This window comes from Oncorhynchus mykiss, chromosome 5 (assembly GCF_057628025.1).
Source record: "Oncorhynchus mykiss isolate SJ-2025 chromosome 5, ASM5762802v1, whole genome shotgun sequence".
Lineage (NCBI taxonomy): Eukaryota > Metazoa > Chordata > Actinopteri > Salmoniformes > Salmonidae > Oncorhynchus > Oncorhynchus mykiss.
The window spans coordinates 12996707-13015494 of NC_143026.1; the positions used below are offsets into that span (position 1 = coordinate 12996707).

The 18788-nt window shown below is 43.6% G+C and overlaps 1 protein-coding gene across 3 annotated transcripts in view; it reads right to left on the reverse strand.

The window, feature by feature from the left end:
• The window catches only part of nek6 (NIMA-related kinase 6), an 86515-nt gene that overhangs the window by 32635 nt on the left and 35092 nt on the right, over positions 1-18788 (reverse strand). For 2 of the 3 annotated variants that reach the window (XM_036976811.2, XM_036976812.2), the window contains exons 2-4: positions 15490-15606; positions 9997-10125; positions 9431-9493 (exon numbers count right to left, since the gene is read on the reverse strand). In XM_036976811.2, coding sequence (XP_036832706.1) covers positions 9431-9493; positions 9997-10125; positions 15490-15570 — 273 coding nt within the window. In that variant the 5' untranslated portion in view covers positions 15571-15606. Of the gene's footprint in view, positions 1-9430; positions 9494-9996; positions 10136-15489; positions 15607-18788 lie in introns of all 3 variants that reach the window. The other variant, XM_036976813.2, reaches the window with a different exon arrangement.

Consider the following 18788-nt stretch of genomic DNA (forward strand, 5'->3'; position numbering starts at 1 on the left):
AATACAGTGACTGATAGGAATAGAACGCTATAGGCTAGGTGGAGTAATACACAGCTAACAAAATAAACAGTCAGCCAATACAGTGACTGATTAGAATAGAACGCTATAGGCTAGGTGGAGTAATACACAGCTAACAAAATAAACAGTCAGCCAATACAGTGACTGATAGGAATAGAATGCTATAGGCTAGGTGGAGTAATACACAGCTAACAAAATAAACAGTAAGCCAGTGACTGATTAGAATAGAACGCTATAGGCTAGGTGGAGTAATACACAGCTAACAAAATAAACAGTCAGCCAATACAGTGACTGATTAGAATAGAACGCTATAGGCTAGGTGGAGTAATACACAGCTAACAAAATAAACAGTCAGCCAATACAGTGACTGATAGGAATAGAATGCTATAGGCTAGGTGGAGTAATACACAGCTAACAAAATAAACAGTCAGCCAATACAGTGACTGATTAGAATAGAACGCTATAGGCTAGGTGGAGTAATACACAGCTAACAAAATAAACAGTCAGCCAATACAGTGACTGATTAGAATAGAACGCTATAGGCTAGGTGGAGTAATACACAGCTAACAAAATAAACAGTCAGCCAATACAGTGACTGATTAGAATAGAACGCTATAGGCTAGGTGGAGTAATACACAGCTAACAAAATAAACAGTCAGCCAATACAGTGACTGATTAGAATAGAACGCTATAGGCTAGGTGGAGTAATACACAGCTAACAAAATAAACAGTCAGCCAATACAGTGACTGATTAGAATAGAACGCTATAGGCTAGGTGGAGTAATACACAGCTAACAAAATAAACAGTCAGCCAATACAGTGACTGATTAGAATAGAACGCTATAGGCTAGGTGGAGTAATACACAGCTAACAAAATAAACAGTCAGCCAATACAGTGACTGATTAGAATAGAACGCTATAGGCTAGGTGGAGTAATACACAGCTAACAAAATAAACAGTCAGCCAATACAGTGACTGATAGGAATAGAATGCTATAGGCTAGGTGGAGTAATACACAGCTAACAAAATAAACAGTCAGCCAATACAGTGACTGATTAGAATAGAACGCTATAGGCTAGGTGGAGTAATACACAGCTAACAAAATAAACAGTCAGCCAATACAGTGACTGATTAGAATAGAACGCTATAGGCTAGGTGGAGTAATACACAGCTAACAAAATAAACAGTCAGCCAATACAGTGACTGATTAGAATAGAACGCTATAGGCTAGGTGGAGTAATACACAGCTAACAAAATAAACAGTCAGCCAATACAGTGACTGATTAGAATAGAACGCTATAGGCTAGGTGGAGTAATACACAGCTAACAAAATAAACAGTCAGCCAATACAGTGACTGATTAGAATAGAACGCTATAGGCTAGGTGGAGTAATACACAGCTAACAAAATAAACAGTCAGCCAATACAGTGACTGATTAGAATAGAACGCTATAGGCTAGGTGGAGTAATACACAGCTAACAAAATAAACAGTCAGCCAATACAGTGACTTATAGGAATAGAACGCTATAGGCTAGGTGGAGTAATACACAGCTAACAAAATAAACAGTCAGCCAATACAGTGACTGATTAGAATAGAACGCTATAGGCTAGGTGGAGTAATATACAGCTAACAAAATAAACAGTCAGCCAATACAGTGACTGATTAGAATAGAACGCTATAGGCTAGGTGGAGTAATACACAGCTAACAAAATAAACAGTCAGCCAATACAGTGACTGATTAGAATAGAACGCTATAGGCTAGGTGGAGTAATACACAGCTAACAAAATAAACAGTCAGCCAATACAGTGACTGATTAGAATAGAACGCTATAGGCTAGGTGGAGTAATACACAGCTAACAAAATAAACAGTCAGCCAATACAGTGACTGATAGGAATAGAACGCTATAGGCTAGGTGGAGTAATACACAGCTAACAAAATAAACAGTCAGCCAATACAGTGACTGATTAGAATAGAACGCTATAGGCTAGGTGGAGTAATACACAGCTAACAAAATAAACAGTCAGCCAATACAGTGACTGATTAGAATAGAACGCTATAGGCTAGGTGGAGTAATACACAGCTAACAAAATAAACAGTCAGCCAATACAGTGACTGATTAGAATAGAACGCTATAGGCTAGGTGGAGTAATACACAGCTAACAAAATAAACAGTCAGCCAATACAGTGACTGATTAGAATAGAACGCTATAGGCTAGGTGGAGTAATACACAGCTAACAAAATAAACAGTCAGCCAATACAGTGACTGATTAGAATAAAACGCTATAGGCTAGGTGGAGTAATACACAGCTAACAAAATAAACAGTCAGCCAATACAGTGACTGATAGGAATAGAACGCTATAGGCTAGGTGGAGTAATACACAGCTAACAAAATAAACAGTCAGCCAATACAGTGACTGATTAGAATAGAACGCTATAGGCTTGGTGGAGTAATACACAGCTAACAAAATAAACAGTCAGCCAATACAGTGACTGATTAGAATAGAACGCTATAGGCTAGGTGGAGTAATACACAGCTAACAAAATAAACAGTAAGCCAATACAGTGACTGATAGGAATAGAACGCTATAGGCTAGGTGGAGTAATACACAGCTAACAAAATAAACAGTAAGCCAATACAGTGACTGATTAGAATAGAACGCTATAGGCTAGGTGGAGTAATACACAGCTAACAAAATAAACAGTAAGCCAATACAGTGACTGATAGGAATAGAACGCTATAGGCTAGGTGGAGTAATACACAGCTAACAAAATAAACAGTCAGCCAATACAGTGACTGATTAGAATAGAACGCTATAGGCTAGGTGGAGTAATACACAGCTAACAAAATAAACAGTCAGCCAATACAGTGACTGATTAGAATAGAACGCTATAGGCTAGGTGGAGTAATACACAGCTAACAAAATAAACAGTAAGCCAATACAGTGACTGATAGGAATAGAACGCTATAGGCTAGGTGGAGTAATACACAGCTAACAAAATAAACAGTAAGCCAATACAGTGACTGATAGGAATAGAACGCTATAGGCTAGGTGGAGTAATACACAGCTAACAAAATAAACAGTCAGCCAATACAGTGACTGATAGGAATAGAACGCTATAGGCTAGGTGGAGTAATACACAGCTAACAAAATAAACAGTAAGCCAATACAGTGAAGCTCAGGCTGAGGGTTGGATCACTGGTTGAGTCATACCAAAGACTCTTAAAATGAGACCAGGGCCCATATGTATCAAGCATCTCTAAGTTTTAGAATGAATTTCAAGATTATTCTATTGGTTTTTAAATCAATCCACGATTGTGCACCCCAATACATGTCAGACATGATTTTAAGTTATGTACCCAGTAGGTCCCTCAGGTCCTCTGGCCTTTTAACTATCCCAAAGCCTAGGACCAAGAGGCATGGAGAGGCAGCCTTTAGTTATTATGCCCCCAGCCTCTGGAATAGCCTGCCAGAGAACCTGAGGGGGGCTGAAACTGTAGACATATTTAAAAGAGATCTTAAAACACACCTTTTTAGCTTTGCTTTTCCTTACTGTGCTTGGTAGTCGTTTATTTTTGATTGTTATTATTTTGTTTGGCCTCTTATGTTTGTTGTGTAGTAAATTTTCAAGTTTCTATTTTAATTGTTTTTTTTTCCTGTGACGGACATTGTGTTGCATTCCATGTCTGAAATGTGCTGTATAAATAAAGCTTGATTTGATTTGAAAGTAGAAGTGATGATCTAGAATCAGTTTAGCCTTTTAGATTATAATGAATATGATTGTATGGGCGGGGAGAACCCGATCCTAGATCAGAACTCCTACTCTGAGATGCTTTATGAATACTGGCCCTGATGCCTCTGCTTGGCAGTAGAAGTAGAAGTATTGGGAGTAAGGCTTTACGACAGACTAGCGTCCTATCCAGGGATAGTACTTGTACATCAACTTGCCTCACGCTAGGGAAAACGGGAGATGGGATCCTGCCCTATAGGCCGTTCTGACTCAGACAAGGCTTACTTACTCCCTAATGCAGTGAAGCGATTAATGCATTCAGTAGCCTGTGTGGCATCAAAGGTGCTGTAGGAGGTGTAGACCGTATTATCACCCTGTTTGGGCTGTCAGAATCAGCCTGTACATCACTCAGAAATCCCTGAAGCGTATGGGTGGGATAGGAAAATAGGATCATACTATCTCACCTACGGGTGTGTGTGTGTGTGAGCGTCCGGGTAAGTGTAATCGTGTGAAGATATAGTGTTGGTCCGTGAGCCTGTGCACATGATTTACGTGTGTGTGTGTGTGTGTGCCCTCTCTTCGTTCGTATAGAGTCAAATGACCAACAGACTCTGAGACAGCTTCTACCCCCAAGCAATAAGAATAGCCAGACTGCTAAATAAGTTAATTACATGGTTAGACAAACTCACACACACACACTACATCGACACTCCCACATAATCACATACAATACAAACACTCACACACTTTTACATTTGCTGCTGCTACTCTGTTGGTTATTTTATTCTCATTATAATAATTATTATTCTCTCCTAATTTATTTTATTGATTTATTTCACCTTTATTTAACCAGGTAGGCAAGTTGAAAACAAGTTCTCATTTACAATCGCGACCTGGCCAAGATAAAGCAAAGCAGTTCGACACGTACAACAACACAGAGTTACACATAGAGTAAAACAAACATACAGTCAATAATACAGTAGAAAAATAAGTCTATATACAAGGTGAGCAAATGAGGTCAGAAAAGGGAGGTAAAGGCAACAAAAAAAAGGCCATTGTGGCAAAGTAAATACAATATAGCAAGTAAAACACTGGAATGGTAGTGGAAGAAAGTGCAAAGTAGAAATAATGGGGTGCAAAATTAATAAATCAAATAACAGTAGGGGGATAGGTAGTTGTTTGGGCTAAATTATAGATGGGCTATGTACAGGTGCAGTAAACTGTGAGCTGCTCTGACAGCTGGTGCGTAAAGCTAGTGAGGGAGATAAGTGTTTCCAGTTTCAGAGATTGTTGTAGTTCGTTCCAGTCATTGGCAGCAGAGAACTGGAAGGAGAGGCGGCCAAAGGAAGAATTGGTTTTTGGGGTGACCAGAGAGATATACCTGCTGGAGCCCGTGCTACAGGTGGGTGCTGCTATGGTGAGCAGCGAGCTGAGATAAGGTGGGACTTTACCTAGCAGGGTCTTGTAGATGACCTGGAGTCAGTGGGTGCTAACTTCATACTCGTATAACTGCCTGTGTATATTGGTTTCTAGCTTCCCTGAAAAGTTGCATATCACGGGGGCTGTTCGATGCTAATGCAGAACGCCATAGGATGTTTTTGTGTTGGTTAAGGGCAGTCCGGTCTGCAGAGAACCAAGGGCTATATCTGTTCCTGGTTCTAAATTTCAAATCAAATCAAATTTTATTTGTCACATACACATGGTTAGCAGATGTTAATGCGAGTGTAGCGAAATGCTTGTGCTTCTAGTTCCGACAATGCAGTAATAACCAACGAGTAATCTAACCTAACAATTCCACAACTACTACCGTATACACACAAGTGTAAAGGGATAAAGAATATGTACATAAAGATATATGAATGAGTGATGGTACAGAACGGCATAGGCAAGATGCAGTAGATGGTATCGAGTACAGTATATACATATGAGATGAGTAATGTAGGGTATGTAAACAAAGTGGCATAGTTTAAAGTGGCTAGTGATACATGTATTACATAAAGACACAGTAGATGATATAGAGTACAGTATATACATATGAGATGAGTAATGTAGGGCATGTAAACATTATATTAAGTGGCATTGTTTAAAGTGGCTAGTGATACATTTTTACATCAATTTTCATCAATTTCCATTATTAAAGTGGCTGGGGTTGAGTTAGTATGTTGGCAGCAGCCACTCAATGTTAGTGGTGGGGGAAAAAAGGGGGAAAAAATCCAGAAAATCACAATGTAGGATTTTTAATGAATTTATTTGTAAATTATAAATGCATTTCATGTAATGCTCCATCATTTTAGATGACTGGAGACTTTAGCAGTATCTTTTTTAATACAGCAGAAATTATGGAAATGACAGGCTACTTTGACACTAACAAACTGAGTGAATCTGGGATCAATAAAACGAGCTGGTCTTGAAACAATCGATAGGCTAGACCTAGAAGTGTGGAGACACATATTGTACTGTATGAGGAGGAAGTTCTAGTCCTAAAAAAAGCTTTCCAGTTTCACTGACTCACCCAATGATGCGCAGCTCACTCACAGTCGATGGCCGATAAGCTTGTGCCAATAGCCTATCTCAATTCAAATGTTATTTGTCACATGCGCCGAATATCGTGAAATGCTTACTCACAAGCCCTTAGCCAACAATGCAGTTCAAGAAATCATAACAATCAACCCAACAATGGCCACGAGTTGGTCTATATAGGCTAGCTACAATGTTGCGCAATTCTTAGAATATCAGGTACGTTTTCACATTATGTTCTTTAGGGGAAGGAGAATTACAGAGGAGTCAAATGGGTTCCGGAACGATACACTCCAAAAATGAGAGGTGCCGGATCTGGTTTCGGTAGGATCCGGCTCAAATTAAGCACTGGTTGTGATGTACTCCTTTATCACGGCAGCCCCACACGCACACACACACACACACACACACACACACTGTCAGTCTTCGTGTATGTTAATCTGACCCACTCTTCCTGACAGGGGTCTCTGCCCACAGATGCACACTTCAAGTCCCTGTCATAAACTCCACTTTACCGCCCGGCCGCCTCGCACGCCGCACCAAAACAAATGTCACCCCTGATGATGATGACAACAAACCACTTTAATTTATGCCACCATAAAACCCCAACTGCCAGCGCAGCCGCCAATCACTCCGGGAGGCGTAACAAGCAGCAGATGGGGCGTGTGATTTGACAGGTCGTTAAAGTGACAGGCGGCATTGACAGGCGGGCGGGATCAAGGACCTGACAGGGCCACCTCCCTCCTTCCCTCCTTTTTCTTCTCCCTCTCTTCCTTTCTCGTCCTCTCATGGCTTTTTCTGTGGCTGTCCCTCCCCCCACACCTTGCGATGACATAAACACACACACACACTGCCGACTCTAAACAGAGCATCACAGCCAGCGTGAGATGACAGCAAACACACTTGGAGTGTCAGAACAGAGGCTCTCTTTGATCCCGTACAATGACAAAGAGTAACACACACACGTGAACAGACGGAGGACTATACGCACTTAATGATACTCCAAACACAGGTGTGCATAAGTGTGTGTGTGTGTGTGTGTGTGTGTGTGTGTGTGTGTGTGTGTGTGTGTGTGTGTGTGTGTGATATATATAATATATATATATATATATATACAGTACCAGTCAAATTTGGACTCACTTACTCATTCAAGGGTTTTTCTAAATGTTTTACTATTTTAGACATTGTAGCATAATAATAAAGACATCAAAACTTTGAAACAACACATGTGAAATCATGATGTAGTTTCCAAATAACTGTTAAATATATTTTATATTTGAGATTCTTCAAAGTAGCCACCCTTTGCCTTGATGACAGCTTGGCATTCTCTCCCAGCTTCACCTGGAATGCTTTTCCAACAGTCTTGAATGAGTTCCCACATATGCTTGAGCACTTGTTGGCTGCTTTTCCTTCATCCTGCGGTCCAAATCATCCCAAACCATCTCAATTGGGTTGAGGTCGGGTGATTGTGGAGGCCAGGACATCTGATGCAGGACTCCATCACTCTCCTTCTTGGTCAAATAGCCCTTACACAGCCTGGAGGTGTGTTTTGGGTCATCGTCCTGTTGAAAAACAAATTAGTCCCACTAAGCCCAAACCAGATGGGATTGAGTTTCGCTGCAGAATGCTGCGGTAGCCATTATGGTTAAGTGTGCCTTGAATTCTAAATAAATCACAGACAGTGACACCAGCAAAGCACCCCCACACCATCACACCTCCTCCTCCATGCTTCATGGTGGGAACCACACATGCAGAGATCATCCTTTGCTTCTCACAAAGACACATCGTTTGGAACCAAAAATCTTACATTTGGACTCATCAGACCAAAGGACAGATTTCTACCGGTCTAATGTCCATTGCTCGTGTTTCTTGGTCCAAGCAAGCCTCTCCTTCTTATTGGTGTCCTCTATTAGTGGTTTCTTTGCAGCAATTAGACCATGAAGGCCTGATTCACACAGTCTCCTCTGAACAGATGATGTTGAGATGCGTCTGTTACTTGAACTCTGTGACGCATTTATTTGGTCTGCAATTTCTGAGGCTGGCAATTCAAATGAATTTATGCTCTGCAGCAGAGGTACGTTTTCTGTTGTGGTCCTCATGAGAGTTAGTTTCCTCATAGCGCTTGATGGTTTTAGCGACTGCACTTGAAGAAACTTTCGAAGTTCTTTAAATTTCAATTTAAGACTGACCTTCATGTCTTAAAGTCATGATGGACTGTTGTTTCTCTTTGCTTATTTGAGCTGTTCTTGCTATAATATGGACATGGTCTTTTACCAAATAGGGCTATCTTCTGTATACCAACCCTACATTGTCACAACACAACTGATTGGCTCAAACGCATTAAGAAGGAAATGTACTTTTAACAAGGCACACCTGTTAATTGAAATGCATTTCAGGCGACTACCTCATGAAGCTGGTTGAGAGAATGCCAAGAGTGGTGCAAAGCTGTAATCAAGGCAAAGGGTGGCTACTTTGAAGAATCTCAAATATAAAATATATTTTGATCTGTTTAAAACTTTTTTGGTTACTACATGATACCATATGTGTTATTTCATAGTTTTGACATCTTCACTATTATTCTACAATGTCGAAAATAGTAAAAATGAAGAAAAACCCTTGAATGAGTAGGTGTGTCCAAACTTTTGACTGGTACTGTATATACATCTGCCACTGCACAAACCTGTATGTGTGTGTCAATGAATGTGTTTATATGACTGTGTGTATTATTAACTAAAAACACATACATTGACACAGCCCCACTCACAGTCACAACCACACAAAGGCTGCCCCAACACACACGTTCGGCCCAGATCCTGTGACAAAGGGCCATAGCATTCTAAAACCTTACCATTTCACTGGCATAAGACCCAAGCTCCCTGACAATATCACCCTCATCTCTAAAATGCTTCCTTACCTACACCTGCTGGATTTAAGTGCATCCTACAGTTAAACCAGATTATAAGAAACCCCTGAAGAGACCAAGCCAGAGAGAATCTCAATTTCATTTATTTGATTCCTCACGTTCTCTCTCCTTGCCTCTGACCTTCTCATCCAATGGGTTTTGAGAAGGAGGCGAGGAAAGAGGCAAGGAAAGAGGATTAAAGGAATCAAGGAAGTACAATTGAGATTCACCCCCTGAGAAATAATTCCACCAGCCTTACCTTCAGCAGGTCAATCTCCTTGATGCAGTCCTGGCGAGCCTTGGCGTCCATCATTTCAAATATCTAAAGAAAAGAACAACGAAGTTTGTACCGTTATCCGACTGCATTGTCAGAGGTATTCCATAGAATCCTCAGCCAGCTCTAACACATAACCCCAGTGCTCAGCGTAACGCCAGTGATCTTCACGTCTAGACCTGTAGAGCAGAAGTGTGTCTAGGCCTCTGACCCAAACACTAACCAACATGGTTCAGTAGTTTCAAGCATTAGGCTGGGGAAAAACACTGCACACACTGTGGCCTTCCTGGCCCAGACATGAACCAAACTGCCTTTGCCAACCCTTGGCTGTATCTCAATAGTCCTTGATTAGCACTGATGTGAAAGGACGATGTCAGTGAAACAAATAGCTGGTTTGGTAGAGCCAGGTATTCACCATATCGTCTTCCCCTTTTCTATGTTTCACAGAGCAGTGCACATGAAGGAGGAGAGACGAGGAGAGGAAGCCACTTTAGACTACTGAGATGTACCTATAGAGTAAATGCCTAAAAGGATAGGACTCAATATAGTACCTGGACTTTCTTCAGAGCCACATGCTGGCCCTCCAGAAGGTAGGTGGCTTTGTAGACCTCGCTGAACTGGCCCCGGCCAATCTTCTTCTCAATGCGGAAGTTGGCCAGCGTGCAGCAGTACTGGTGGCTCTGCATGTTTCTCAGTGAGGGGAAGAAGAATGGACAGTTTTAGTTAGGGAGAAATACTGTAGTAACCTGTTGAGAGAGAAGGTTCATATGCCCATGTTGGCTTGGATAGGATTGGCACATCTATTGATGTGCGTGAGTGACAGTTCTCTGGGATTTGAATGAATGTGCCTTAATATCACTCAGGTGAGTTATTCATATAAACAGTGGCATTAACATTTGACAATGGCTACAGTTTTATCCAAGGTTGGACATACATGCACTGGTATGTCTGTAGCATCCTTTAGCGACACAACAGTAACTAAAACCCATCTGAAAAATGTAGAAGAGTAGCTAACGATTCTGTGTACTAAACATGTCTGTCAGTTCGAGGAACCAAACTCAGCAAAAAAAGAGGTGTCCACTCACTGTCAACTACGTTTATTTTCAGCAAACTTAACATCTGTAAATATTTGTATGAACATAACAAGATTTAACAACTGTGACATGAACTGAACAAGTTCCACAGACATGTGACTAACAGAAATTGAATAATGTGTCCCTGAACAAAAGGGGGGTCAAAATCAAAAGTAACAGTCAGTATCTGGTGTGGCCACCAGCTACATTAACTACTGCAGTGCATCTCCTCAGGGACTGCACCAGATTTGCCAGTTCTTGCTGTGAGATGTTACCCCACTCTTCCACCAAGGCACTTGCAAGTTCCCAGACATTTCTGGGGGGAATGGCCCCAGCCCTCACCCTCCAATCCAACAGGTCCCAGAAGTGCTCAATGGGATTGAGATCCGGGCTCTTCGCTGACCATGGCAGAACACTGACATTCCTGTCTTGCAGGAAATCACACACAGAACTAGCAGTATGGCTAGTGGCATTGTCATGCTGGAGGGTCATGTCAGGATGAGCCTGCAGGAAGGGTACCACATGAGGGAGGAGGATGTCTTCCCTGTAAAGCACAGCGTTGAGATTGCCTGCAATCAGTGATGCTGTGACACACCACCCCAGACCATGACGGACCCTCCACCTCCAAATCGATCCCGCTCCAGAGTAAAGACCTCGGTGTAACGCTCATTCCTTCAACGATAAACACAAATCTGACCACCACCCCTGGTGAGACAAAACCGCGACTTGTCAGGGAAGAGCAATTTTTGCCAGTCCTGTCTGGTCCAGCAACAGTGGGTTTGTGCACATACGTGACATTGTTACCAGTGATGTCTGGTGAGGACCTGCCTTACAACAGGCCTACAAGCCCTCAGTCCAGCCTCTCTCAGCCTATTACAGACAGTCTGAGCATTGTGCGTTTGGGTGTAACTCGGGCAGTTGTTGTTCCCATCCTGTACCTGTCCCGCAGGTGTGATGTTCGAATTTATCGATACTGTAGGTGTTGTTACATGTGGTCTGCCACTGAGAGGACAATCAGCTGTCCGTCCTGTCCCCCTGTAGCGCTGTCTTAGGCGTCTCACGGTACGGACATTGCAATTTATTGCCCTGGCCACATCTGCAGTCCTCATGCCTCCTTGCAGCATGCCTCCATGCAGATGAGCAGGGACTCTGGGCATCTTTCTTTTGGTGTTTTTCAGAGTCAGTAGAAAGGCCTCTTTAGTGTCCTAAGTTTTCATAACTGTGACCTTAATTGCCTACCATCTGTAAGTGTCTTAACGACCGTTCCACAGGTGCATGTTCATTACTTGTTTATGGTTCATAGAACGAGCATGTGAAACAGCGTTTAAACCCTTTACAATGAAGATCTGTGAAGATATTTGGATTTTTACGAATTATCTTTGAAAGACAGGGTCCTGAAAAAGGGACATTTATTTTTTTACTGAGTTTATATGGCACAGCTAAGGGTCCGCAAGTCACTCAGTCACTCTGTAAAAGATTCTCACTCATACTGTATCACAGTGTTGACACTTGCTAACATGCTGACAATAGACAAGGCTGAAAATATAGTTCAGTTTGTCTTCCATTTACACAGAGCATCAGTCGTTCACACAGTACATGTACCCAGCCAACCAAATGTTCCTGACCATGTCACATTTCAGGTTCCAATTCAAATCAGTTCACACAACAATGTGCCTTCTGTATACAGTTCCATAGTGGCCAATGTCACACCCAGGTTTCTAGGGCAAGATGGTATCTAGGGCAAGATTAATTCTAGGGCAAGATGGATTCTAGGGCAAGAAGGTTTCTTGGGCAAGATGTATTTTATGGCAAGAAGGTTTCTAGGGCAAGATGGTTTCTAGGGCAAGATGGATTCTAGGGCAAGATGGTTTTTAGGGCAAGATGGATTCTAGGGCAAGGAGGTTTCTAGGGAAAGATGGTTTCTTGGGCAAGAAGGTTTCTATGGCAAGAAGGGTTTCTAGGGCAAGATACAATGCTGAGAGGAAAGTATCTCCCTTTATGCCACTTAGAAGACATTTTTATCCAGGAAAGTGAGTGCATACATTTTGAGTATGTGATCCAAACGGGAATTGAACCCAAAACCTTGGTATTGCTAGTGTCACACTCTTACCAACTGAGCAACATGGGACCAGCATAGCTGGGTGGTTCAGTTGGTAAATCAAAGCATCTGTGGTCCTTTCTGTACCACCGGTCTGTCTCGGTGGCACAAGCCTCCCAACGGCTCCCCTTTTTGACAGCCAGCCAGCCGTTATTGATGCTATTTGTAATTGCCGTAATTGTTTCGAGGGGAGGGCTTGGGTGTGTCTGTGTGTGTCGATGCTAATACTGAGCGACACAAACCCTGGGTGACAAACACTCTGATGCTTGGCGCCGTGGAATATTCCCAGCTGCTCATTTACATATGCGCTGACCCAGATTAGCATGCTCTATTAGAGTGCCACTGCTAATTAGAGCTAGCCTGATATGCTAATATGCTAGCCAGGCTGCTATCTTTACCTAGATTAGTCATTATATAACCCCATACTCCAAAACTGTGGCTCTGTCATATTTGGTATAACACTACCTACAACTGTTATTGTTCTTTTTTTCTATCAATTAATTACAAAACAATAGAGGAGAAATCTGTGTCGTTGATTTGTTGTTTGTGAAGTAAACCTCACTATTAGTGGGATGCTTTAAAAAGTACTAGGATATGCAGACTTACATCCCCCAAATGCATTGATTACATCTCCTCAAACCTGGGGTCCATTCAACACACCTGAGCTGACAGGAGAGAGTTCAGAGCTTTTGATTAATTCCAATATTCCCTGTGCTGAATCGAATGTGATACACAGTGGATTTCAACAGGAACAATGTTCAACTGTTCTTTATCCCAAGATTTACAAACCCTTGACTCCTGAGTGGCGCAGTGGTCTAAGGCACTGCATCACAGTGTTGTGGCATCACTACAGCCTGGGGTTTGATCCCAGGCTGTGCCATGACCAGGAGACTTAGGTTCACAATTAGCCTGCATGTCCTGTTCAATTACATTGTGGTCCAGTGCTGACTTAAACAATGGCTTTCATTTGAACCTATCATCTACTATGAAACAACAACAGCGAATAAAAATGTAGGTTTTATCTACCATACTCGATCTGGCATTCACTTGTCAGCATCGATACGTCAACAAAACGTATCCTTGACTCAATGGGGTCTTTGTTCCTTGAATGTGCATCACAAAAAAGGCCTGAAGTTAACATTAAATCATTACATACCATAACGCAAAATTGTATTTTTCTTTCTTTTTCTCAATTCCTCTCACTGGCCAAGAAAAATCTCAGGGGATGCATATTACTCCTGACATTCAAGAGGGTTTAGCCATTCACTGGGCTATTGAAACAGTAGAGCATGCCCTGTGGAGACTTACTACACTGCTCGAGAGAGAGAGAGAGAGAGAGAGAGAGAGAGAGAGAGAGATCGAGAGAGAGAGAGAGAGAGAGAGAGAGAGAGAGAGAGAGAGAGAGAGAATTATAGAGTCAAAGCCCTTAACTTCCCTCCAGCTCCCAGCTTTCAGCTCTCCGCTCCAATCCACATGTGCTTCATCACTTTGTACTGCGACTGACGGCGAGAGCCCGGGGTGAACTGGAAAAGCTCTTCCAGAATCTCAATAGCTCCTAACTCTATCAACATCATTTTTCTTTCCCTCTTTCTTTTCTTTTTACGTTCTCTGGCCTTTGGAGCGTCATAAAATCAGCATCAAGAGAAACAAATGGCTTTGCCATAACGGATCTCCCCGAGTCTTGAGACGCTATTAGCTAATCCAGAGTGACGTTGGCTGATTGGTCTTTGGCTCGTTGGGCTGTGGTGTTAACTCAAGTACTCTTCGCTAGCTGCTGCAGTGGCGGTGACGTGCTGTGTCAGATCTGGCAGCCGCCGTGCTGCAGTGATTGTGGGAGACTCCCTGATGATGTTTCAAGGGGTGGCCGCAGATATGCGCAATTGTTGTAAGCGGTCGATTCCTGTATTTAGGTGGAGGGTGACTGGTATATGACTTGACACAGATTAATGACGTTAGGGAACTTATTTTATCAAATGTGTAAAACCCTCAACAAACAAATTAAAAGACCATCGATACCATCAATACTGAAGAAATTGAGGTTGAACATTTTCAGTCACCAAATTCTTAACTTCAGTGGCTATAATCTGTGGCAAAACGCTGTAGTTTGACCCTCTCATCACATTGAAAAGCCCCAACTATAGGGAGGAAGGAAGAAGGGGTAGAGGTGGTCAGAGAGGTACCATCATGGAAAATGATGATGGCATTACGCTAAACAGAACAGGTTTTCATTTCTTCCTATCACCGTAGCAGATGTTCAATATCATTGGCTAATTGCACTTAAACACTACGTAATGACAGACTCTGCACCGCGCCACCAAGTAACACAACAACATCCATTACCTCACTATCAAGCCGGCACAACAATTTGTCACGTAATCGCCCTCACGCAGTTGAAAGCCAATGAAGAGGCGATTAAGGCTAATTTCTTCAACAATTACCACTCATTATGAGCAGAGTCAAGAGCAGGCTTTGACTACTGTTAAATGACGGGGTTGCTAAGATAGTCTCTACTAATATGTAGTTAGGGAGTGACACCTGCTTGCCTACAGTCATAGCTCTCAGTGTTGTCAAGGGCTTCCGTGCAAACCTGAGCTGTTTTTTCCATCCCAGTCAATTATCTTCAGTCCTTCTATGCTCTTTGAAGCATTGTGAAAATGCATTTTGCGTTTATCTATTAGCATTACACTTAGGTCTTGAAACAACAGCGACAAACAACAACAGACAAATTATTTGATGTTGTAAAATGTAAAAATTAACTGGAATTTGTTTATTCAAAAGCAGACATGAATGCACACACACACACACGCACATGCACACAAGCTCTCACACACACACACACACACCCCAGTGTAGACTAGAATATGACGTCTCACCTGATCTTCTCCAGGCATCTTGTAGAGGTTCTTGTTCTGGTTGTCTAGGTTGTGCTGGTGATGGCTGTTCTGTGCCTCCATGGTGGACTTGGCATACAGTACCAGGCCCCTTCACCCCTGGTAGAGACAAGAGACAGAACTAACTTAGCCGTGGTTGAGAGTGTGTGTGTGTGTGTGTGTGTGTGTGTCTGTGTGTGTGTGTGTGTGAGACGTGAGACGTGTAGCTAGTCTTATTCTGAGCCATGGGGACTCCTTGCATAGAGTCAGTCCAGGAATGGGCAATCATTTTGTCTCTAGGGTCACATCGAGATTTTTGAAATTCAACGGAGGCACACAGTTTTTTTTTATTTCTTCAAAATCAATTTGCAGACCGGAAAAGTGTCCGTAAAACAAAGAAAAGCCAGTACAGGGCTTTACCCCTATACCACCGCCTCAGACAGATTAGACTGCCAGAGACAGCATCCTATACCACCGCCTCAGACAGATTAGACTGCCAGAGACACACAGCATCCTATACCACCGCCTCACACAGATTAGACTGCCAGAGACAGCATCCTATACCACTGCCTCAGACAGATTAGACTGCCAGAGACAGCATCCTATACCACCGCCTCAGACAGATTAGACTGCCAGAGACAGCATCCTATACCACTGCCTCAGACAGATTAGACTGCCAGAGACAGCATCCTATACCACCGCCTCAGACAGATTAGACTGCCAGAGACAGCATCCTATACCACCGCCTCAGACAGATTAGACTGCCAGAGACACACAGCATCCTATACCACCGCCTCAGACAGATTAGACTGCCAGAGACAGCATCCTATACCACCGCCTCAGACAGATTAGACTGCCAGAGACAGCATCCTATACCACCGCCTCAGACAGATTAGACTGCCAGAGACAGCATCCTATACCACTGCCTCAGACAGATTAGACTGCCAGAGACAGCATCCTATACCACTGCCTCAGACAGATTAGACTGCCAGAGACAGCATCCTATACCACCGCCTCAGACAGATTAGACTGCCAGAGACAGCATCCTATACCACCGCCTCAGACAGATTAGACTGCCAGAGACAGCATCCTATACCACTGCCTCAGACAGATTAGACTGCCAGAGACAGCATCCTATACCACCGCCTCAGACAGATTAGACTGCCTGAGAAAAACAGCATCCTATACCACCGCCTCAGACAGATTAGACTGCCTGAGAAACACAGCATCCTATACCACCGCCTCAGACAGATTGGACTGCCAGAGAAACACAGCATCCTATACCACCGCCTCAGACAGATTAGACTGCCAGAGACAGCATCCTATACCACCGCCTCAGCCAGATTGGAATGCCAGAGACAGCATCCTATACCACTGCCTCAGACAGATTAGACTGCCAGAGACAGCATCCTATACCACCGCCTCTGACAGATTAGACTGCCAGAGACAGCATCCTATACCACCGCCTCAGACAGATTAGACTGCCAGAGACACACAGCATCCTATACCACCGCCTCAGACAGATTAGACTGCCAGAGACAGCATCCTATACCACCGCCTCAGACAGATTGGACTGCCAGAGACACACAGCATCCTATACCACCGCCTCAGACAGATTAGACTGCCAGAGACACACAGCATCCTATACCACCGCCTCAGACAGATTGGACTGCCAGAGAAACACAGCATCCTATACCACCGCCTCAGACAGATTAGACTGCCAGAGACACACAGCATCCAATACCACCGCCTCAGACAGATTAGACTGCCAGAGATACACAGCATCCTATACCACTGCCTCAGACAGATTAGACTGCCAGAGACACACAGCATCCTATACCATCACCTCAGACATATTGGACTGCCAGAGACACACAGCATCCTATACCACCGCCTCAGACAGATTAGACTGCCAGAGACACACAGCATCCTATACCACCGCCTCAGACAGATTGGACTGCCAGAGACACACAACATCCTATACCACCGCCTCAGACAGATTAGACTGCCAGAGACACACAGCATCCTATACCACCGCCTCAGACAGATTAGACTGCCAGAGACACACAGCATCCTATACCACCGCCTCAGACAGATTAGACTGCCAGAGACACACAGCATCCTATACCACCGCCTCAGACAGATTAGACTGCCAGAGACACACAGCATCCTATACCACCGCCTCAGACAGATTAGACTGCCAGAGACACACAGCATCCTATACCACCGCCTCAGACAGATTAGACTGCCAGAGACAGCATCCTATACCACCGCCTCAGACAGATTAGACTGCCAGAGACACACAGCATCCTATACCACCGCCTCAGACAGATTAGACTGCCAGAGAAACACAGCATCCTATACCACCGCCTCAGACAGATTAGACTGCCAGAGAAACACAGCATCCTATACCACCGCCTCAGACAGATTGGACTGCCAGAGACACACAGCATCCAATACCACCGCCTCAGACAGATTAGACTGCCAGAGATACACAGCATCCTATACCACTGCCTCAGACAGATTAGACTGCCAGAGACACACAGCATCCTATACCATCACCTCAGACATATTGGACTGCCAGAGACACACAGCATCCTATACCACCACCTCAGACAGATTAGACTGCCAGAGACACACAGCATCCTATACCACCGCCTCAGACAGATTGGACTGCCAGAGACACACAACATCCTATACCACCGCCTCAGACAGATTAGACTGCCAGAGACACACAGCATCCTATACCACCGCCTCAGACAGATTAGACTGCCAGAGACACACAGCATCCTATACCACCGCCTCAGACAGATTGGATTGCCAGAGACACACATCATCCTATACCACCACCTCAGACAGATTAGACTGCCAGAGACACACAGCATCCTATACCACCGCCTCAGACAGATTAGACTGCCAGAGACACACAGCATCCTATACCACCGCCTCAGACAGATTAGACTGCCAGAGACAGCATCCTATACCACCGCCTCAGACAGATTAGACTGCCAGAGACACACAGCATCCTATACCACCGCCTCAGACAGATTAGACTGCCAGAGAAACACAGCATCCTATACCACCGCCTCAGACAGATTAGACTGCCAGAGAAACACAGCATCCTATACCACCGCCTCAGACAGATTGGACTGCCAGAGACACACAGCATCCTATACCACCGCCTCAGACAGATTGGACTGCCAGAGACACACAGCATCCTATACCACCGCCTCAGACAGATTAAACTGCCAGAGAAACACAGCATCCTATACCACCGCCTCAGACAGATTAAACTGCCAGAG